Here is a 22,998-nt window from a genome sequence, read left to right on the forward strand (position 1 = left end):
TCAATGTGCTTTTGAAATTTAGAGGCTCTAAAGCCTGTTCATCAGAAAATAAAACACCTTTAGATTTACTATAACCAAGAAAGCCTGAAAAGAAGTACAAAAACTTCCCACATGGATTGAATAAGTCAAACAGTGACAATAATACAGGTTTCATACCTAGCACAATAGCCAGTATTACACAGGCCATTTTCCTCCTTAATTTTCCAGAATGTGAGTTTTCCCTGCTGAATAAGGATCTACTACTTCTATTACTTTGTAATGATTTTTTTAGAAGTAAAAGGGTGTTCTAATCACCAGGCAGCACACAGTGATTGACCAGTCTTTGCCACAAAAATACTGTTTCAATAGCCTGCAGTATCAACTGGATTAGACATAATCTCAGTTAATTCATTTTAAATTGTCCTGGTTTCAGGTGCGATAGAGTTAACTTTCTTCCTAGTAGCCAGTATAGTGCTGTGTTTTGCATTTCGTAGTAGAATAATGTTGACAATACACTGATGTTTTGGTTGTTCCAAGCAACAGAATAACAATCATTTTGCTTGGAAGAGACCCTTAAGATCATTGAGGCCAACCATAACCTAACTCTGGCACCAAACCATGTCCCTGAGAACCTCAAATGTTCGCACTGAGCCACAGACATTTGGGAAGAAGGCTGCCGGTCCACAAGAAACTGGGAGGGGGCACAGCCAGGACAGCTGACCCTGACTGGCCAAAGGGAAATTCCATACCATATAACATCATGCTCAGTATATATTTTTGGGGAAAAAGAAGGAAGCAGGGATGTTCAGAGTGATGGCGTTTGTCCTCCCAAGTAACTGTTACAAGTGACGGAGCCTGGCTTTCCTGGAGACAGCTGAACACCAGCTCACCAATGGGAAGCAATGAATGAATTTCTTGTTTTGCTTAACTCGCGTGCGTGGCTTTTCCTTTACTTATTAAATCGTCTTTATCTCAGACCATGACTTTTGTCGCTTTTACACTTCTGATTTTCTCCCCCGTCCCACTGGGGAAAAGCGAGCAAGTGGCTGCGTGGTGCTGAGTCTCCAGTTGGACTTCAACCATGACACAAATGAAATGTGGAAGTCATATGTATTCCCATTACAAAATACATTTGGCTATAATTGAATGTGAGGTTACCTGCAGTTACTCACCCACCCATCTGTAAGCACAAACACGCGGTTTTGCAGCATCATGAATCTCCCTGCTCATTACAGGTGGGATTGGACTAGGTGATTGTTAAAGGTCCCTTCCAACCCAAAGTATCCTGTGATTCTGTTAGGTTTTACATTGACAGTAATCATGGTTACCACTGCAGCACTTAAGGGTTAAGCATGGCAATGTCCTGTGCCAGGTGCGGCAGAAACACAAGCATCATATTTTCACCTATTTCTACGTTGCTCCCTGTAGCACAGTGCAGAGACACCTCAGTTCACATTTAATTCAGCCTGTGATTTTCATTTGCTTTAGTGAAGTATCTTTCCTCCCTCGCTAGAACATCTCATGTCCAGCATTCAAACAAGTTTTCATTTAAAGTTGAACTAAGTCCACACAACTCTCTTTGGCTTTACTGCTAAAGTACCCCCTTGAGGCTGATTTCTGTTTCAAACATAAAAGTGCTGGGAAGGTGGGATAAAAAGTGGTGTCCTCTATTTTCAAATTAACAGGATTACTTCTGAAATCTCAGCTTGACCAGCTGCACACATTGTTTTACAGGACCAGTAATCCAAAGCTTTAGCACAGAACACATTTTATCACTGGGGTTAAAGAGATTTACCTTGTGAGATTCATTTACACAGCTAATTACATTACTGCTTTGCTCTGTCTCCTTCCTGCCCTCATCACATATGCAAAATGCCATCTGCCCTAGTAAATCTAACTAGCCAGATGAACTGCTAATTTACCAATGCAATTTGTGATGAAATATTAAGCACCTCTGAGGAGCCCCAGTTAAGAAAACATAATCACCAACTCCTGCACTGCACACGTATTGTGCATACACTCAATATCTCATTACCCAGACAAGAAAATGAGGTTAGCACCAGGCTTGCTTCTTAGAAATGATCTACAGAAAAGGATAGCTTATTTTTGAATCTCTGTTATTTTCGCTATCTGGTTATTAAGTACCAACATAAATTAGTTACAAATTCTTCTGCTAAGAAAGCTTTTCAAATCTAGGTGACAGGAAAACAGCTGGAGTAAAACCTTTGGGAATGCTATGCTTCATCTTCACTCAAACAATTCCATTGAGCCTGTTAAGTTATAGTGCAACTCCAGCATTAATCTAATTATGCCAAAAATTAATTTATCTTTTTATGCATAATATAACATATTAGGCTTCTATCATGAAAAGGACTTCAAGCAAACCAATAAGAACCATGACCGAAGCATTCACATTGCACTGAATGGAGATTTTTTGGAACAACAGGGGGGAATTACATAGATAATATACATGATAAATTAATAACTGCTTTAATGCCATCTCATTCTAATGCATATCATAGTATTTCATCCCATTCCCCTTCATCTGTAACATAGAGTCAATGGACTATACACACACTGAACAGTTCAGCATCCTTCTGAATATGGGTCAGTCTGACCATTTAGTGTTATAAACAAGCAGCAATAATTAGTCTGAAATCAATGAATTAAAATTACTTCAAGCTTGGTTTTTTTCCTCTCTAATTATGGCTCAGACTAATGAATAACTCTTGCAAGCCCAAGAAAAACAGGAAGGTTTTATTAGCATTTCAGACTTACCATCACAGACAAAAATCTTATAACAAGTCTTACTGCAAGTTCAGTTTATTGACATTTTAAAACACTTGCTTTGACTAGATTGGGGCTTTGGTTGCTTTCCCAAGGTTAGAAAGCCTCCAGCCATTAGGCTTTAGTACGGTCTCCTTCAGCAGGTAACCCAGGGTACTCCCCTTTCCTACTGACCAGCCCCAATCACTCTCCCTGCTCCTAATGACACAGCGGATCACTTGGCTCTGGTTCCACTGCAGAGCATGGTTGGCAGCTTGGTGAAGCTGTGACCAAAGAATCCACCATGAACACTCGTGCAGAGACTGCAGAAATGGCCCTGCCAGATTGCCCACCCTGTGTTGTCTGTCCTCTTTCTGCAGAGCAAGAAGAAAACTCATTCTGTAGGCCAAGTGGGAAGTCTCAGATGTGTAGAGATCTTCCCACACAGTAAGAGACCACTTCAGTCCACAGATGAGGAGTCTAATCCATGCATTTACTTGTATAGTCTAGACCATTCCTTTCCACCTCCAGATTCAAAAGGTTCACTCCTCTCTCCACATCTCCCTCAGAGAGACTTGGGCGATAACCCTTATCCCCAAACTAAGAAAAAAAACCCCAGCCTTCTCAGCCAAGTTCTCCCTACAATTTTTAGGCAAGCTATTTCTCTATATAATTCCCCTTTTTGTCTCCTTGAGTTCCTGAGAACATCAGGCCGGTTTGGTTTCCACCCTGCTGCTCCTCACAAGAGGCCATTCTGGCCTTCACTTCAAGCACAACTCCTGAGTGACAATCACCTTCCCTCGCTGCTGAAGTCCACATCCAAGATCAAGTAGTTAAACTACAGAGACAGTGAAAGGAAATTATCTGTTCAATCACCTGACCTGCATTAAAGAAATAATAGGCAAAAAATATAACCTTAAACCATCAGCCATGCCTCTGGATGAGAAAAAAGGCAAGAAATGAACCTTGCCGCTGTACCTCACCACTGATATACAAAATGAAGGCTTACAGCCTGTCATTCTACAATGGCTGGAAGAACTTGCTCGAACAGAGGTAAAAAATGACAAATACATACTAAATTGTTTAAGTATTTTAACTTCTCATCTCATCTGCTACAGCAATCTGCCTTTTCACCCTCTTCTGCCTTCAATATGCTGTTTTCTCTCATCAACACAATCATCATCCATTTCCAGTTTGACTTCACATTCTTTAATCACATGCTGATCAAAAGCAAGAGAAATTTGCTTATCCTACAGTACTCTGGCTTGGTCTCAAAATCCAGGAAAACACAATCTGACACCAGCAAAAACATAGTAGACGCATTTTTATGGTCTTGGCAGACTTGTTAAGCACATACTGCTTTATTCATAGTTGAAAGGACAAGCTACTAGACCACGCAGAAATAAATCTTCACCTATACTGGGTGCAATGGAGGGGCAATGAGAGAGTAGAGCAGCAATACGAAATAGGTAATGGAGAGATGAGCAGCTATGAGCAGGACTGAAACTGTAGGAATGGCCTAAACAGCTTGAGATTTAACTAGAGCACAGGTAGGACTGAGCACGGTGCAACCGCTGAAGAGCAGGAATTGCAGAGCAGCTACAGCTGCTGAATGAGCAGGCAACAGTAATCAGAACACGAAATTAAGGAGATCCCCTTTGCACCATTCCTCACAGAAAATACCTTTGATCCACTGAAGAAATTACACACCAGTGGATCAGATAATAGTAACAGTCAATGAACTTGATTTGCACACACAAAAAGTTCCCTAACTTCCTCCAAATCTGGATGAAACAATGGAAGTTTTATTATAGCTGCCTCGAGGTTATTAGTCAGGAAGACCAAACAGGTAATTTAAGTCTTCCACAGAAAATCCTCACATCTTACAGCTGCCCCAAACTTGAGTTCATTCTCTTAGTGTAGCCACACTTTCTCTTTAGGCACATTCTGCTTTCCATCAACGTACACTGACCACATTAAAGAGCCTCCTCAGGAAAAGGTTGAAAGAAAAAAAGAAATTGCCGCAATATTGACTGTTACAGGACACCCAGAATGAAGGATTTCTCCTTTGAAAATAACCTTTGCAGGGTTGTTCTTTGCTACAAAGAAAGTTCTGTTCTTGCTGAAGTTTTGGAGAAAGAACAAAAAGAGAAAAAGCCTTTAGAAAAATCTTTGCTTAAGAGGCTGCAATAAATTTGCATATATCACACAGGGACAAAGTCGAGTAGAAAGCTTTGAAGAAGTATTCCACACAGAAACCACATTCTCTCATTCTCTGAAGGCAACAAAACTTCCATAGCACATTGTGCCACGGCAGCTATTTTTTGCCACTTACTTTGTTTGCAGTAGCTACCTAAAGTTCTCTCTAGGCCACCATCTGGTAAGGATTTACAACAGATTACGGGCAAAGATTTAACTTGATGCACTGTACATGCTTGTCTGTTTTAACACACTGCAGAGTCTGAGCAACTTCTTGGTCATGTGGGTTGTGTAGACATATTGGACTTGCAACTTTGATCGAAGCAGCAAATATTTAGACTGTATGAACAACAGCATTTTTCCTACTCCTTTCTTCAAAAGTTGCTGTAAACTGAGGAAAGCACAGAAAATCCTCTCTCATTTGCATAACTTGAGTTATTGGAAATAATTGGGAGTGACATGCTGGAGCCCTGCTGGCACCAGCTTTTATTAATAACTACCTCAGTGACTGGCATTCTGGCAGCTTCACTGAGATTCCACAGAATTCCCTCTCCTTGTTTTCCCATTTCTGCAAGAGCCACAATTTTCCACGTATGTTCAGTAACTGTGGCACACATATTGGTTCAAGGTACTACAGAGATCACTACTTATCTCAAAAAAACCAAAGCAGAAGTAAATGTCACTACTCTGAAGAAAGTTAATTAGGCCTCAATTTATATTTGTTCCGTACAGGAGCACCCAGGCATCTTTCAGCTGAATTAAGCAGCCAAAGCAACACTTAGTAGTACTAGTAGTAAGCATATTCACATTCACAACTTTAATCATTGTTGGAAGTTCACAAAACCAAAACAATTTGGTACAAGGGATTTTGACTATGTTATAATCCAATATAGGTAACAATTTAGTCACAGAACTGGGTTTAGATGAGAAGAAATGTATCTGCATATTGCAAAAAAAAGTGTCAAAGCAGGTTTGTGGTTTTGTTGTTTGTTTTACACTAAGATGTATAGTGATATATTAGTCAGCTTAAACTACAATAGTTGATGTTCATGGCAACTGGTTTCCCTTCTAGCAAGATGATAATTCACTTGTGGAAAAGGAAGTAGCACAGTCAAAAGCTTTGATTTCAATGTGGAAAGATTTAATACTGTTAAAAGGATGACAGAAACAACAAAAATTAATACTTGTACATTTATTTTGCTCCAGCAACTTTTCAGTAGTGCATATTCACTGAGGGAAAAAAAAAAAACACATCACTTTTGTTAAGATCTAAAAGTTACACAAAGTATTGTGAGAAGCAAAGAAAAAAACAAGAGTGAGAAAAAGGAGAGTAAAAAACTCTAATTCTCATAAATTTAAATGTATTAAATGCTGAATATGAGGACTGCAGAAAAACTTGTTACGAAGATCTATCAAATTCTTGATACTTTGGTTGACATCATTCAAGAAGAAGCTATCATTGAACAAGACCTAGGAGCCTGTTGCTCTGTAAACGACAACCTAAGTAAATTGTCAGACAAAAAATGAGAGGGCTTGGCTAGTGTTATCTAATTATGATGGTCTATAGCAAAGACAAGAGTCAAATGACTGTTTTTCCAATAAGAGGCAGTATCTGTACAGTATCTCACATGATTAACATAAAATGCTTCATTACAGACAAGATGATGAAGGAATTGAGAGGTCCCTTAGAGACTTCTTAAAACATTATTCCAGCATGGTCAGTGACATACCCCCTCTCCCCACCAGTTCCATGAACTACCAGTTAAAAAAGACAATGAGGTTCAACATTATGTGGATAGATAAGCTTGTAAAAATTAAATGAAGAGGGAGGATGGACAGCAGAGTAGTTGCCATTGTTAAATCAGAAAAAAATCATGGAGCCTCAGCAGAGCAGCCTGAAAACCCATAAGGTGTCTGCACTCACAGATAAATTGCAAAGAGGTTCACAAACAATATGTTACCAGAGAATACAGCTGACCTAAAACCTATTCCATCCCATTTCTCATCATACAAGATGCTGCAGGTATGTTCTGCAAGTCTTCAAGAAGCTTTCATGCTTTTAGTGGTTTACATTTCATGACTAGTTTTGTTTACAGAGGTAGGGACACAAAGAACTGTCTTCCTCTGACTGTGATTGTGCACTGGCATCTGAAAGGCAAAACTCAGGCATCAGTTTGGTCAAAGCCTGAGTTGCTTATCTTTGCTATGAGATGATACTCAATGAGATGGCCAATCTCTTCGAGAAGTTAAGAAAAACAAATGCACGCAGAGCTTAAATCAGTGTCTTACCGTAATTTCTAGTACACAGACACCACGCTACATTCAGCATATCTGACATTATCACTCCACCCCCAATACACACACCACACAGTAGTACTAATTATCTAGATCCACACATTTTTAGGATATGGTACCTTTGCTTTTTTCTTTAAAGATATACAAACCCTATCAATGAAGCTTCTTTACCTAAAACAATAAACAAACAACAAGGCCACCTTCTATCACAACACCATCCTGTATCTCCAACCCTTCCCTTCCTTGTAGTTGGCAGCCCTGGATTTAGCTGTGCCCAGAACGCATCCCCTACGCACCAAGGCAGGGAATGCTGCTGATCAGCTCTGGTTGTACCTTGTGTCTCCCATTAACACCCACAAAGACAATGGGGTCGAGGCAGTTTCAAGCACTGGCCTGACATTGCCCACGCTGTAACTATCAGTAGGTTTCCGGAGCCAGCTCAATACCTCACCCAGAAAATGCCCAAAATGTCCAACCCACTTGCCAAGAAGCATTCCAAACAGACAGAAAGGACACAGCTGTCTAAACTGGAAGTGGTGGAAGGCAGTTTATGTTTGGGAAACATAAGTAGGGTCTCAATAGCACCCAGCTGCAGGCCCACATTATGTATTGTTGTAAGCTCACCTCCAAGAGGCAGCACTGCCTGAGGTGCTCTAGCCCATAGCACAGCTTTCTGTGGTGATGACACTTTGGGACACCCCACAGAAAGGAATCCGTCTCCCTCAAACTCTGCTTGAGGTTAATTTTCATTGCCTTCCCCCTTCTGGTTCTGACAGTGTTGAAATTGTGAAGCTGGATTGTCATTTTCCAGTCACTGTCAAGGCATCTTTTTTTCTCCTAGGTATAGCTGGTAGGCAGTATTAAACCAGTTCAGGGTAAGCACTGAGGATATTGTAGAGAACAGATTCCAGATGTGCATACAGCGCAAGATTTTCAAATGATCAGTTCTGCTACACTGATTAAAAATTGACTTCCATTTTTTCCACATAACACCTGTCTGCAAAAGAGATTCCTTGTTTACATAATCAAGAAGAGGGCAAGAATACATCAGAGAAGTGTTAAAGTCTGCAACTGTAGTCTTCTGTAGCTTTCTGTGGTAGCCTCTAGTGGATAATCCGTATAAGACTCCCCTCCGTAAAATCTCTGTCTCCTCCCTGTCCACAAAAAAAAAAAAAAAAAAAAAAAAATCATCTTTTCGACAGGCAACCTGTTAGATAATCTACAGTTTGGAAGAGTTCAGAGAAAAAGGAATTACTCTTCTGATGCCTAAGAAAATAAAAAAACAGGCCTTAAATCTGCTTCAGAAATGTTCTCGGTGTTCCTTGTTTACATGGGTATGTCATCATGCAGAGCATCTCTTGAATTCCCAGCATGAAATGAGCAACGATTTTTTTTAAACACTATTTCCTTAAATGTATGTAAGTGGGCAGAGAACAGAAGAGGCTGATTTATCTTGTGTCTTCCTACTGCCCCATCTTCCCCAGTATTTCCAACATTAGAAACTAGGCATTTCTTTCAATGTGTACACCATATTACCAAATAAAGGAGCACTATAAGTCCCTTTCATTCCAGTTCTACCCAGATGACACCACCACTACTTGCCGTATCAAACCTGTCACCAACACCTGCATTTTTTTTTTTTATATACACACTTCAGATCCTACTCTAAATTCACATCACAGCTTTAGCCACAGTGCTGGGGAAACAAACAAACCCCACAAACAGTTACAGGGATGTGGTGAAGGCACTGACTCAAAGCTTAGTGAAATTGCAATTTCACAATACGGCTCAGCCAATCCAACAGCTAATTCACTGAAGGGCAGGTCTTGCTCTTCTTCCCCACTTCTCAGCTCCTGTACCAGCAATGGCTGATGTACTTCCAACCCAGCTCCAGGACATAAGCTTTCAGAAAACCAACCCACACACACAGAACTGTAGTTGTCAAACACTGTCTCAATAAAGCAGTCTACCCCATCAGTGCAGTTTCACACTCAGACTAAAACTAAGACTTCACACAATTGGAAAAAAGGATATTGCCATTTATGTTTTTATAAAAGGTCATAATTGCTTTGGGTACTTGAGCAGTTGAGATGTTGCTGAACTGCAGCATCTGCACGTAAGTCAGAACTCAAGTCAGAGCCAGAGCACGATCCTTTCACCGCATGCTGGTGTGGATATGCCCGATGTTCCTGGGAAAGTCTCTAGTTTAAAAACAAAAAAAACATTACCAGGCACGCATAACTGATTTAGCTCCAGTGCTGCAACATCCAAGACGTGAGGGTTTTTTTGTTTGGGGTTTTTTTTTTGGTTTTGTATGGGAGCTGTGGAAGATTTATTACTAACAGGAAGCAACACTAAAGTAAAAATGGGCAACCAAAAACTAAATAGTTACTAAAGGCAAAGAAGTTGGGCTTTTTTAGGAAAAAAAAAAATTCTTGAGTTTTTAACTGAGTGGGTGATAAAGTGTTTTCATTATTTGCTTTAGAACCTCACATCCAACACAGCTAACATTAAAAAAAAGTCAATATCCCAGAAGCTCAAACCTACCTACAACAGGGTTTTGCATATGCATTTTCTATTACAGCTATACTAGCTAGAAATACACTTTTTATTTTCACATCAAGTTATGTGGGGTTTTTGTTTGTTTTTAATGTTCAAAATGTTTTAATTGTTGAATACGCTCACATGAGATATTAATCGCAGAGACGGGGAACACAAGACTAACTTGCTGAACTCCACAATTTGCAGCTGCTTTACAGGCTGCCCAGGTACAGAGAAAGGACCAGCAATCAATGTCAGAGACAGGACTTTGCATTAAAACACTGAAGTTATGATCCTCAGTCTTACACTCAAGCTGTTCAACAAGTGAGACTCCACAAACATAAAGAATCAAGGGACTTACTCCAGGTCTGACAACCAGTTTTGTTCTTGTTCTCCACAGGTAAATAGTACATTCAACTCTTCATGATAAATTTTCCCCATGAAGTACCAGCACTCAACAGCTGATTTTAATGTTAAAGTTTTATTCTTGCTTCAGCAGAAACAAGATGATCCATAATAAAAAGCAGAAGCTGCAACAAAGCAGTTGTAACTTAACATAAGTGGCACAGTTGTCCTGCAATACGTTCAGGTAAAGGAAACAGGCCTGTAAATTTTTGTCTTATTTCACTTAAAAAAATAGGAGTAGGAGCTTTATTGCCAGCTTATTTCCTTTGTGAACTCTTAATATTTTCATTACAAGACACAAGCTGTGAAGCCAAAGATTTGTTGTGCACATCATGCTGGCAAGTGGAATCTCAGATTAACATCTTACTGCAACTAACAACTGGTTTCCATGGGAACAAAGACAAAGCCATGATAAGATATTCATAGCAACCAGAGGATCATACTGACCATGCCCTGCCTACACCAAGTTCACATCTGAAGGTCTCCAACACAACAGGTGACATGCACCATGTCACAATCATGAACTGACTTCATTAATAAATTAATACTTTGGTTTATATAGATACTAAGTAAGAGAAAAAAATGACAATTTGTTTTGTTAGATGTCCCCTTGGCTGACCAACAGAAATAACTTGTCATTTTCCCATTATCATCTATTTATTGTAAGTGGTGCTATTTAACAGGAAAGACTAATGATTCCCTATCCTACACAGTCCTCAAAAAAAGGAGCAGTAGCACTATCATGTTCATGGTACAACTGGAGGAACAAGGGCACAATAAGATGAAAGACCTGCTGAGCCTCAGGTAGCAAACTAGTGATCAAACAGTCTTCCACTGTGGTGTATTATGAACTCAAAGTGGAGGCTGCTTCCCTTATGCTTGGGAATAAATTCACTCCCATTTACACCAGTACTTCACCTAGTGAGGACAAAATATTTGTCTGGTGGGAGTTGAAAGTAAAATCTATTTATGCTCCCTGAATCAGATATCCTAGTTCACTTTTTTCAAACTAGTTTCTCACCATATCCAAATAGCACAGTGCTAGTCTTAAAGATTCAGCAATTTTAAAAAACTTAATGAGTTACAGTTCCTTGCCCTGGTTCTGCTACTGTGCTTCACAAAATCACTATATTTAATACCATTAATAACTTACAACTGAATCTAAGTTTAGATTTAACAGGTATGTCCACAAACCAGATGGCGTGAACAAATTTAGGAGTAAATTACTTGCTTAGATTTAACACAAAAAGAAAACTTACAAAATATTTCTTGACTAATTTCTTTTTCTTTAAATGAAGTGATTCCTTTCAACTTTTAAGTAACATTTAAGAACCTTTAAATAAAGGTTAAGGCTTAGCAGCATGCGAATACTTCAAGAACAACATTTCCTAAAGACTGATGAACTTCACATTTTGCCTCATGTTACTAACTTTCTTCGGGACTGAAGCAGTATGAATGTTATACTGTAACATATTCAGCTCCATGAGAGCACTACTGCAAGCACAAAAATGACTTGCAAATGCAGGAATATATACATGCAATTAGACAATCCTGTCACTTTTTTCCTCCCAGCTAAGAGTACTAACAGTAGATTGGAAAACTACACAAGTGCTTCCAAGTATTAGGAAAAAAAATAAAATAAAAATACTAAGATCAAAATTCTAAGTGATTGACACCAATTCCTGCACATGAGTCACGCCTCTCCTGTATGTTATGGTTATATGCAATATACCAGGGCATCGACCTGGAGCTAACTCTTCTGAAGCACCAGCCCAACTGGAATGATGAAGTTTTGAGTCAGAAACATCAAAAGGCTTGCTTTCTGTGCCCATTTGTGATTATGTTTATTTTCATCTCTGAATCAGAATTAACTCTATTTCAAGTTGGCGGTTAAAAAAAACCCCAAACATTTCAAATATGTAACTACACCATCAATACACTGAAGGTGAAAATAGAACAGCATATGGCAAAAGAGATTATAGGGATTAACCAATTAAATGGTATAACTCAAACAGACATGATCCGTCAAATCTTGCAGTGAGGTATGTGGGGACATGAAGAAGGACTTCACCTAATTCAAATAATGGAAGACAAACTTCTAAAAGGACTGATTTAGCAAAAAAATATGTGCAAGGAAGGAAGGAGAAGTATAAAATATTCAAAGTGAACAAGTGATTTACTACTGGATGTCTCCTTTCTGTTCAATGCTGGATTTCATAACACCTACTGGTGTACTATAATCTTGATCATAAATTCTAGACTAAACGATTATTTACATGCTTAAGACATACAATATTAAGTTTGACTTACAAGGTTACAGACGTAATTCCTGTTAATATAAACACACAGTTAACATCTCACTGAAATAAAGTTTCCTCTGATGTTACAATAAAAAAATTCAAGCAGGGCTTTAGGTAGAATGAAGGCCTGTTTCTAAGAGTTGAATGCAGATGACAATCTGAACATATCAGGTCTCACAGAGAGGCAAACAGTTCATCTGCATATCTAATGGAAGGAAAGAAGTCACAAAAGTAGAGATATCTGGAAACATTTCCTCCAGAAGGTGACATTACTGTTAGCTTCTTGCAATTGCCCTCATTACACCTTGTGTAAGACCTGCTCAGAAGACAGATCCTTCAGGGAACAGGCCAGGCTTCTACTCTCCCTGTTAAGACCCAGGACTCGGGCACTTGTCTAAATAGAATTCATTCATTCAAGTTCATTTGAGCTCATTCTTCTACAGCTATAGAAGAAATGTCAAGAATATAAGCAAATATCATACCAGTACACAAGCTAATAACTTATTTAAAACTTTAAATTACTAAAAGTTTTAATATATAAATTGAAAGATGTACTATAAAATTATATGAATAGTTTTTATACACACAGTTACAGCTAAACCACCAGAAGGAATCAATAACAAACCATTCTTAGATTTTATTGAAGTTTCACCTCAATATAATTTTAAATGCCAATCTTATACAAACACATTAGCATTTTCTTTTAAGAGCTAAATGAAACAAAAAGCATATTGGAAAGTTAAGTTGATACAGCTACCACATCAACAAACACACAGTTCCCAAAACCACCTTTTAATCCGTGCAACCTCAATGAGCACGCACTTCTGATATCTCAACTTTTCCTTTCGAAGGAGGAACAACTTAGTAGGAAAGGCACAGAAACAAAACCAAACCAAACAAAACAAAACCCTCAATAAAACAAATGTAGTTTCAAGTCTTAACTTCAGCTTACAAAGGAACAAGTTACATGTGGCTGTGTAATGGAACTGCCCTTATATAAAACTCAACTGGATGTGCAAATGTGGAAACACATGATTTTTTTTTTTCAAATTGCTAAATTTCCATTTTCCAGGCTAGATCTCACAATATTATAACCACCTGTCTATCATAATATGCAAATCTCAGAGAGCTGTCTCTGATGGATTTAATATTAAATACAAAGCAGTTTATCCTTTACTCCTATGTCATGCTTCTAAGCACACATAGGAAAAAGTTTCAGTTCAGAAAAAAAAAGCCTCAAATGCATCAATGACAGCTTTGATATTTGTAAGCAAAGTTCTGTGAACATCATCAACATTTCATTTTCATAAACAATCTCCCCTTCACTATGCTTAGCAGAAAAATGTTATTTCATATGGAACTACATGCATTTCCAGGTCATAACATGTGCTACCAGCAAGCGCCTTCATATCATTTACTTCGAGATTATGGTCTTCATATCTACAATAGGACAAATACATCAATAACAGAACTCCATTAAAAAAGTAGTTTATCTGCTTACCTTGAGGAAAAGAATTTGGCTGCACCAAGTACAGGAATGCATGTACTATTTTAAACAAAATTCCTATTGGCCCAGGTTCATGGTATGCACCTGTATCATACGTCTTGGATGGTACAAATCCAAAATCCAAAGTCCCAGGAGGCGGTTTGTATATAGTCTGTACCTCTGAAATAGTACTTCCACAAAACAGCAGCAGCAGCAGACAGAGTTCCACAGCCATAGCTAGCAGTATTCATAAAATTGGAGGTAGAGATATTTGTCCCACCAAGTCTAGAAATCTTCAATACATTCACTTGGGGGTTCACTTTCTAGCCGGGAGAACACTGGTACACCCTCACGCCTCTGATTCCTTAATGGATTTGTGCTCTGGAGTGGTACAGAAGCCTCTCATGGAAGTGACTCAGCGCACCATCTCTGGCAAAAACAAGGAAGAGTTTGTTAATGTCTGTGCAAGTAAACAGGAGAGTCAAAGATAACTTGCAATCTTCTGCGAAAACTTAACATATCAATAGTTGTGAAAGCAAGCCAGATAGGATAGAAATGAAAAAAAATTGAGATTTGTGAATAATATGGTCTATTATATACCCTGTACTTGAAAGCAAGGGGGGAAACAATTATGCATAGTTCCAGGTCAGCGAGTTTTTAAAAACAAACAAAGCAAAGCATTGGGACAGCTCCAAGGGAAACAAAACTAAAGGAACAATGTATGAATTGCACTTCTGACTAAATACAATATGTCAGGTCACAACAGTCACACAATGCATCTAATCAGCCACCTGAAGTTACCATAGTTGATGGCAATCATTATAAGTCATATCTCGTAGCATCTCAATGTTTCAGTAAAATCTTCCAGTTTTAATTCATAACCTTCTGGTTGACAGGACTCTGCTTTCCTTCCTCATGCATGACCTAGCAGATGACACACTTCTGACACCTGTTCCACAGCTAAGGCCACAGATTCCACCTCAAGGAAGAACTTAGGTCTGCTACTCTCCACCATCTGCCAAGACTGAGGAAATTGTTAATCACTAAAAAGTTAACAAAAACAAACAAACAAACAAAAAAAAACCAAACAAAACTTCACCCTCCTGACAGGGGACAGTGGGTGTCAGTAATTACTTTCTATTAACTCAAACTATCTCAAGGCTCTCCTTAGGAACTGGAGAAGTCAACTCCATGAGTTTTATTCATAGCTTGCTCAGGCTGAGTGGCATTAAGATGACTTTAGATGTTTACACATTTTTAAGAACATTCAGAATCTACAAAATCACAGCGGTTTAATCAACCAGCATTTAAGAAGTGTAAACACAACCCACCCCAAGTTTCCAACAAAACAAGTGACCACCTCTTCATCTAACTGGGACTAGGTATGACTTCAGCACAGGCCACAGTAGCCACCAAGGAAAGAGAGCACAAAACCAAGCAAAAGGCAACAGAAAAACTGCTGCGCCTGTCTGACTTTGGAAGTCACACACACTTGATGAGTGTGCCAGCCATCACCACCCTGACTTTCCCACCCATCAGACTGGCTTATCTTTGAAATGTCTTTGGTGACCCACCAGAGTGCCAGTGGTGGAGATGCCTGAGAATGTGCTGCTCGTGACAAGCTGCCCACTTCAAACTGGGCAGCATCCAGCACGAACTGCCTTTGCTTCACATAGTTGTGCCTCTGTTGCCTTTTTCAGTACCATTATCCAAAATAAGTGTTTTTGATCTCCACTTTGGTGTTCAGACCATTTATTTGCAAGAATTACAGGAAAATAACACAAGCACCTCACAACCTCAGTCAGCACATTGCTACACCAACACCCTGACTTCCAGGCTGCTTCCAAGTCAAAGAGATTCTAAAGACGAAAGACTTAAAATCAGTAGTAAGGCAAGACTTAAGTCTCTCCCATTCTTTACAGTGTCTGTAAAATACAGGCTGCTTTTCTGAAAATTGGTATTGACTTGCAAGAAACCATGCTGCATGCTTGTTTAGTAGTTTGTGCTGCATTCAAAGGATACATCGAGAAAAATATGGAACAAAGGAATACAAGAGCAGATCAAAGCGCTATAGACAGTTTAGTTTCCCTGAAGTCTAATCGAGTTACGAAAAAAACTCAAATCTTTGCCCCTCATGGCTATTGAAAATTAAGAAGAATGAACAATAATAATGGTATGAATAGCAGAATTATCCAAGCCTTATTCAAAAAGGCAATGTTAGCAACCACTCTGAAATACAATGCTCAACACAGGAACACAAAAATTTAGAACACATCACACTGTGAGTATTTTCCTATGTGGAAAAGAATGTTTTGTTAAAGAATAATGAAAGGAAAAAAAAAGTCCAGCTCCAAAATATTATTTTTCCTCCTTTATTCTTTTTTTCTTGAGACTAGTTAGTTTTCTCCAGCCTAAAATATATTCTCCAGTAGAATTTTCTTTTAAGCACCTATCACTCTACTGCTGAGTGTAGAAACAGTCAGAAACTGAAGACTGCTTAAGCTGCAGTTTATTATCAAATCTACAAAAACTCTACAGGGCAAACATCACAAGACCACAAATAACAGGAAAAAAATAATTGCACTAATGACGTAACACTGAAGATGGTGCAAGTTTGATACCATACAGTTCAACTTGGTTTTCTTAGGGGAAAAAAAAAAAAAGTTTGAAGATTTTTCTAAATATAATTTAGTTTTCTGGAGATTTCTTAAATACATGGTGACAAAGCCTTGATTCCAAGAGTTAAGGAAATAGGTACAAAAGCACACAATACAGGGAAACGTTTGGTGTGTTTGTGAAAGATGAAACTGAGAGGAAGATGGCATCCCTAACTGGTGTCTTAGGGCTAAGTTAGAAGACACCATGTTTTCTGTAGTGTGTTCTTCTGTATTACAGAGAGGGCAGAAGAGAAAGTACATACAACTTTTTAAAAAATGTTCCTCAGATTTTAGGTTAAGGACAATCAAAGTGTATCTAATTGTACAAATAGGCAAATAAAGCACCATCAAAATGTTCTCCCAATCTACGAAAACAATCACTACACCTGCTAGAACAGTGCAGTCATGTACTAACCAAGACAGAAAGTTGCCAGTTTTAAGACAAGGACATTACTGAAATTGCAAGGACACTACCTGTACTGCAGATACAAACATCCTGCTCAGCGTAGGCAAAAAACAGCTTTCAATTCCAAAGACACTGCTGAAGTCTCCAACTCCACATAATTTTCAGTTAAGCTTTTATAAAGATAAGAATTTTTTCAGCAAAGCAGGTGGGTTTCCTGCAAATCAAAGAACCTGCAGAATTCTAACCACACTCTCTTCCCCCTCCTTTGCTGACAAACATATAAAACGATAAACGTGGTATATATGACCTTACTGGGCAATTCCTTCAAGCTGACACCAAATCTTCCCTATACTACATAAAACAGTGATATATTTTCAAGATTACATTAATTAAACTAATAAACCTATAACTCAGGATACCTGAGCATTCAATAGGTATTAAACCTTCTAAAAATAACTCAGATGCAAAAAGCCCCCAGTAGTTATCCTTATCTTAAAATAAACTTAGCTGGGAGCATGTCAATAGTGAAGTATGCTAGACAAACAGCATTTAAAAAAAAAAAATCTATCCATGAAATTTGCAATTGTGAGAGCTGCAAGAATGACATACACAAGAGTGACACATATAAAGTGAATTGCATAGCAGTTCATGGTGCTCTTCACTGCAGCATGTGGCCATCTCATTTCCTCAGAACCAGCGTGGTATCGCTGCAGTCAGTGAGCTACAGTAACTGCCTGTACAACTCTCCTCAAGTTCAAGTAAACAACCATTGAAAAGAAGCTGAGTGAACCTTTGAAGTGCTTACATTAATTATCAAATAATATATCCCTTTCATTACTATGTTTCCATTAAAAATAAATAAAACAAACCACAAACCCTGTTAAGTACTTAATAAGATACATAATAATGAAAGCATTATTTTATTTTCTGTGTGGTTTGCAAGTATTCATCTTTAAGAGACTAGATCTTTTGCTTTTTATTCTGGAGCTGTCACTAATCTACACATACAAGTCACTAAACAATTCCTGGGGTTTTAACTACTATCTGTGGAGAACACCATCACCCTTTTATCAAGTATGTTGCAGTATTATCATCTCTCTGATATATCTTACTTATTATTGAAAGTAGTGTAATATTTTCCAAAAACAATAAAGCTTTAGGAACTGCACTCTAAGTTTAAGAAGGGGAGAAGAAACAAAGAGATGCCTAAGTTCAGCAACTGCTTCCATGATACATCAACTCTAAATAGCAGAGCTCAGGAACAGCATGATGTTCAGTTCTTTGTTTCACAGGACTGGCCTCCTCCTGTTCACGTCACTCCATGCAAATACAACAGTGCAGTGCAGTGATACAACGATGATTAACCCTGTGAACTGAAATTCAGTCAACCAGAGGCTAGACTACTAAAACTCAGTGTGGGAGCCTGGAGCAGTGAACCAGGATGGGATGGTTGAAGATGCCGTTGTCCATAGGAAACCAGCACAAAGAATCTGGCTACATTTGTTACAATTTTTAATCAGCCATTTGAAAATGCAAGTCCATAATCCTGTTCAGTGAGGTTGCTCCAATGAGAGCAAAGCACCACTAGAGTGAAATGAATTAAAACAGCCACAAAACAGATAGTTACAGGTAGACTACAACTCCTAGGTACATGCAAAAAAACCCCAACCTACAAACAACATCTTCCCACTCAAGAGACATAATACAGCAAAGCCAAGCTCAGTGCTGGCAAGTTAAAAAGGTACAGTTTTCTGTTACAAAACTGTCCTAAGCCTACCAACAATTATAACCTGTTGCCATAGATGGAGTGGAAAGCACATAAAGCTAGTAAGCACTAGGGACTGCAGAACAGAGTCTGGCAGCACTGACAAAAAACAAATAGAATCTTCCACACAATGTAGCCTCAGGATGCAACTGACACGCTTGCTACATGCTCAAAACAAGTAAGTGCTCAGGTCTGAATAACTGAACATTCAGAACCCAGGTTGCCTTTGAGCGGCTACTTAATAATTTTAAAATAAATAAATAAGCAACAGCAAAAAACCTGCACTGTTTTATAAGTCATAGCAGTTTGCAAACAATAAGAGACCTGTAAAAATTCCACGTATCTTCCCCAGAACATCAGCAAGTCTGATTTTCAGATGTCTCCTTAAATGTTTAGAGTATATTTTCACTAACTGAACAAAAAGAAGTATAAATATATAACTTGATTTTAGGTGGTGCATTTACCCTGGCGTCCATAGACAATTTTCCTTGTGAGCACATTTTCCAGCACCACAGAGAAAATTTTAACACACAGTAAAGCCAGCCCATAAACAGGCAGGTTTTTTATACAAATGTGAACTGATGAGGGCTGTGTACTTGTCCCAGTACCCAGGTACGGGAACGACGAATCCACATAATCCCACTGGCAGCTGAGACCAAGTGTTTCCCACGTCGTCTTTCCAATTACTAGAACTGAAGAGATCTCTAGCACGCTGCCAACTGCACGGGTGCTCTGTCTCTGCTGGAATACCGACCGATTCGGTGGTCTCCTCAGCCGCTGCCCTGCCCGTGTGTGTGGAGGCAGGCACAGCCCCTGTTCGCCGCCACTGCCCCTTCTGCCCCGCTCTCGGAGGGGGTCCCCAGCTCACGGCGGAGCTCATCCCTGCCGAGAAAAAGCCTTGAGCACCCGGGGCGGGCTGGCGCGATGTGTGCAGGTACACGCTGAGCAGCAAGTCACCAGCAGCACCGCCTCGGTTAACTCCTCCGAGGCGGCGCTCGCCGCAGCGCGCTGCCGTGCCGAGCGGGGACCCCGCGGGATCGGACGGGCCCCTCTCCCCGCTGCGGTTCCACCACAGAGCCGGAGCAGGGCTCGCCTCCCCGCCTCCTCCGCCCCTGAGGAGCCCATTACTGTGCCCCCTTCCCCTTCCGCCTCCTCGGCGCCGCTCAGGCCCTACCGCCCGCTTTCCCCCTGCTCGCCCCGGGCAGGTGCCCTCAGCGAGCATCCTCCTCCCCGCGGAGCAGGTTCCCCTCTCCCCGGAAATGTCCGGGGCTCTCCCCGCTGCCGCCACTCCTCTCTCTTCAGCGGCCAGACACTCACAGCCGCCCCTCGACCCCTCCTCGGCCGCCTCCCCCCCGCCCCGACCCCTCCTCGGCCGTGCCGGCCACACGCATCCTCCGGGGAGAAAACCCGCTTGGCTCGCAGCGGCCGCGCCCGCAGCCCCGTTCTCCTCAGCGGACGGACCCTCCCTTGTTCCCCGCGGGCCGCCACACACCACCCCGCTGTGCCGCAGCCCCTTCCCCCCGGCCAAACCAGTCTCTTCCGCAGAGCCCCTGCTCGCAAGCCCGCTCCCCCGGCTTCCCTCAGCACAAACCAGCCCAGCCCGGCGCCGGCCCCTCTGCCCCCGCGTTCTCAGGGCCGGGACTCCCCTCTCAGTGCCTCCATGCCATCAGTCCCCGCTCACACAGATCGCTCTCCCAGCCCCGACTGAGCTCCCCCGGGATCCCCACCGACCACCCCTCCCGGCAGACAGCCCCGCTCCCTCGGGCAGCCTCCTCCTTCGACGGCCACCATCCCCCCCATCCCCGGCTTCCCACAGCAGCCCCCGCCCGCCGACACCTCTGTTCTCCTCCCGCGGGGAAGGGGCCCTCCTTTCCCACAGCCGCGTTCTCCCGCCAGGACCCTCTGCCGCCCGCAGCGGGAGCAGCCGCGAAAGGCGGAGGAGCCCGAGCCCCACCCCCACCTGCTGCCCCGCCCCAGCCCCGCCGCGGTGCCCGGGACCCCACCTCACGTATCCCCCGCCCGGCAGCACTCACCGGCCCAGGGGGGAAAGCGAGACAGAACGGCGCGGCACAGCACTGCCCACTCCGCCTGCCACCTCAGAGCGCCGTGGCTGCCGGACTGGTGCCGCCCGCGCATGGATTATGGAGGGCGGGCTCTGCCCCGGGCCCGGGCCCGGGCCGCGGGACCACCCCGGCAGGCTGGGGCTGGAGCTGGAGCGGGGAGGAAGAGGAGGAGGAGCGTGAGGGGTTTAACCATGGAGAGACCCGCCGGGCCAGCGGGAGCTGGGGAAGGGGGGGAAAGGCTTCGTGCTGTGGCTATTTAAACGCGGCCGAGCGGGTCAGTCTGAGTCTGCACCGTGCGGGCAGGCGGCGACCAGCACGCAGCGATCGGCGACCTGTTGCTAGCCGGACTGGGCCGGCTCCGAGGCTGGTGCTGGTCCCGGTCCCGGTCCCGGCCGGGAAGGTGTCCCGGAGCGCCGGGCGGCCCCCACCGAGGAACATCCTTCCTTTCGCCCCGCAGTGTGGCCGTGCCATCTTTCCGCGATTTCTCCTAGCGTTTGATTTGAGTTCAGGCGGGTTTGCTTTTGGCATCAAGGTGACTTACCCCATTAGCTTCTAGAAAAACATCACGCTTTGCCCTTCCTGAGCGATGTCCTTATTTCCTGATGGGGTGATAATTTCTTTCAGGGCTGGTGTCTGTTGTCCTAAGTGGGTTTTGTTTGTGAGGGCCAGTGATTTATTGCTAAAATGAGAAGCACTTTTCCTACAGGTTGCAATACAGTAACATACACTTTCAAAGGCTACTGCACTTTCCTCCTTTTGCCCTTCATGATTTTTATTTGCAGCTTTGATATCTTCATATGGTTCCCCCATTGCAATATTAAAACATAAACATGATTCTTACTTTTCTTACTAGGCCCTGCGCAATTCAGCATCACAGATCAAGGCAAAGCAAGAATTTGTTCTGGAGATCCAAGGTCATGCTGGTTCTTTGGAAGTCCTTAAAACACTGATGCAGAAGATGGGTTGCTCTCCCTTTTGGCAGGCAGAAAGAAATCAAGGCTACAGCTACAGCAGCAGTCTGCATTGCTAATGCAATTTTGGCCAAACATCGAACAGTTTTCCCACAAATGGTATTTGGTGTTGCTGACCTCTACCTGTATTTAGGCTCAGGGCATTTTCCAGCAATGCATATCAAAGAGCAAGTTGCCACATTGGCTGCGCACAGAAAGAACAATTATTCTGACCATAGCTAATCCTGGTCTTCTTCAGCAGGAAGATATGTAGTGATACAACCCAGAATGGAGCAGCACAGCTCAAAGGAAGGCTCCTTCCCTAGTGGTTGTTACAGTTCACATATGCACCCTAAGCCATGTGTCAAAGAGGTGGAGTGCTGTAGTCTTGGGGAAAACACACAACATCTTGACAAAAGGACAAATGTGTTAAATTAGCCAGATAACCCTCAAATCCAGAAGTACAGCTCCTGTCTTAAGCATTGGATGGAAATTGTTCTAAATACAAGAGAATATTCCTTCCAAATAATGGGTTGTGAGTGCTCAATGCTACTAATGAGGTGATCTGGTAGATTTGATTCCCTTACTTCCATACAGGGTTAAAACGGAAAGGCCAAATTTCACTGGCCTCGTTGACTGATTCTAAACTGCAGAGTGAAGACATATAGCTACAGTGATAAATAACTGAAAGTGTGGAATAGTCTGTAGAATTGTGGAAGAGAACAGCATGGAATGAAGTTTCAGGACATCCTGCCTTGCTGGAGCCAGAGACATGAACATTTTCCTTTGTATTACCCATTTATACAAGTAAGAGGTTTATGGCAGGCTACCACAGGACTTCTAGGTGACAAATGTTTGTAGTTTGCATAAACAAGAATGTGCAACTAGAGTTACAGGAAAAAGATAGTAACTTTCAGAGAAGAACTGAATCTAAATCAAGACCAACACTATTAATGGGGGCATTTCTTCAGTAGACTAAGCCAACACCTGTTTTTTCATCAGTATTATCCATGTGTAACAGCTTTTCTGCTTTTTATGGATGATGCTATAGGTACAAGAAAGCTTTCCAGTCACATCTGAGTTTCTTTGTACTATTGGCATCCAGACTGATACAAGCAGTTTGCCTAAGGTCTTCGGAAGTGACTGAGTTAAGATAACTTATATCGTACTAGGTACTGAAAATGTG

General features: G+C 41.5%; 1 protein-coding gene across 15 annotated transcripts in view; it reads right to left on the bottom strand.

The window, feature by feature from the left end:
* Positions 1 to 20,988, bottom strand: part of PROM1 (prominin 1) — a 62,832-nt gene extending 41,844 nt beyond the window's left edge. For 9 of the 15 annotated variants that reach the window (XM_071807329.1, XM_071807328.1, XM_071807323.1 and 6 more), the window contains exons 1-2: positions 20,636 to 20,742; positions 13,987 to 14,400 (exon numbers count right to left, since the gene is read on the bottom strand). In XM_071807329.1, coding sequence (XP_071663430.1) covers positions 13,987 to 14,206 — 220 coding nt within the window. In that variant the 5' untranslated portion in view covers positions 14,207 to 14,400; positions 20,636 to 20,742. Of the gene's footprint in view, positions 1 to 13,986; positions 14,401 to 14,762; positions 14,995 to 19,407; positions 19,648 to 20,390; positions 20,464 to 20,635; positions 20,743 to 20,802 lie in introns of those variants that run through there. The other 6 variants (XM_065837183.2, XM_065837191.2, XM_071807317.1 and 3 more) reach the window with 5 other exon arrangements.
* Between the last annotated feature and the right edge of the window lie 2,010 nt (positions 20,989 to 22,998).

Source organism: Patagioenas fasciata, chromosome 4 (assembly GCF_037038585.1).
Source record: "Patagioenas fasciata isolate bPatFas1 chromosome 4, bPatFas1.hap1, whole genome shotgun sequence".
Classification (NCBI taxonomy): Eukaryota; Metazoa; Chordata; class Aves; order Columbiformes; family Columbidae; genus Patagioenas; species Patagioenas fasciata.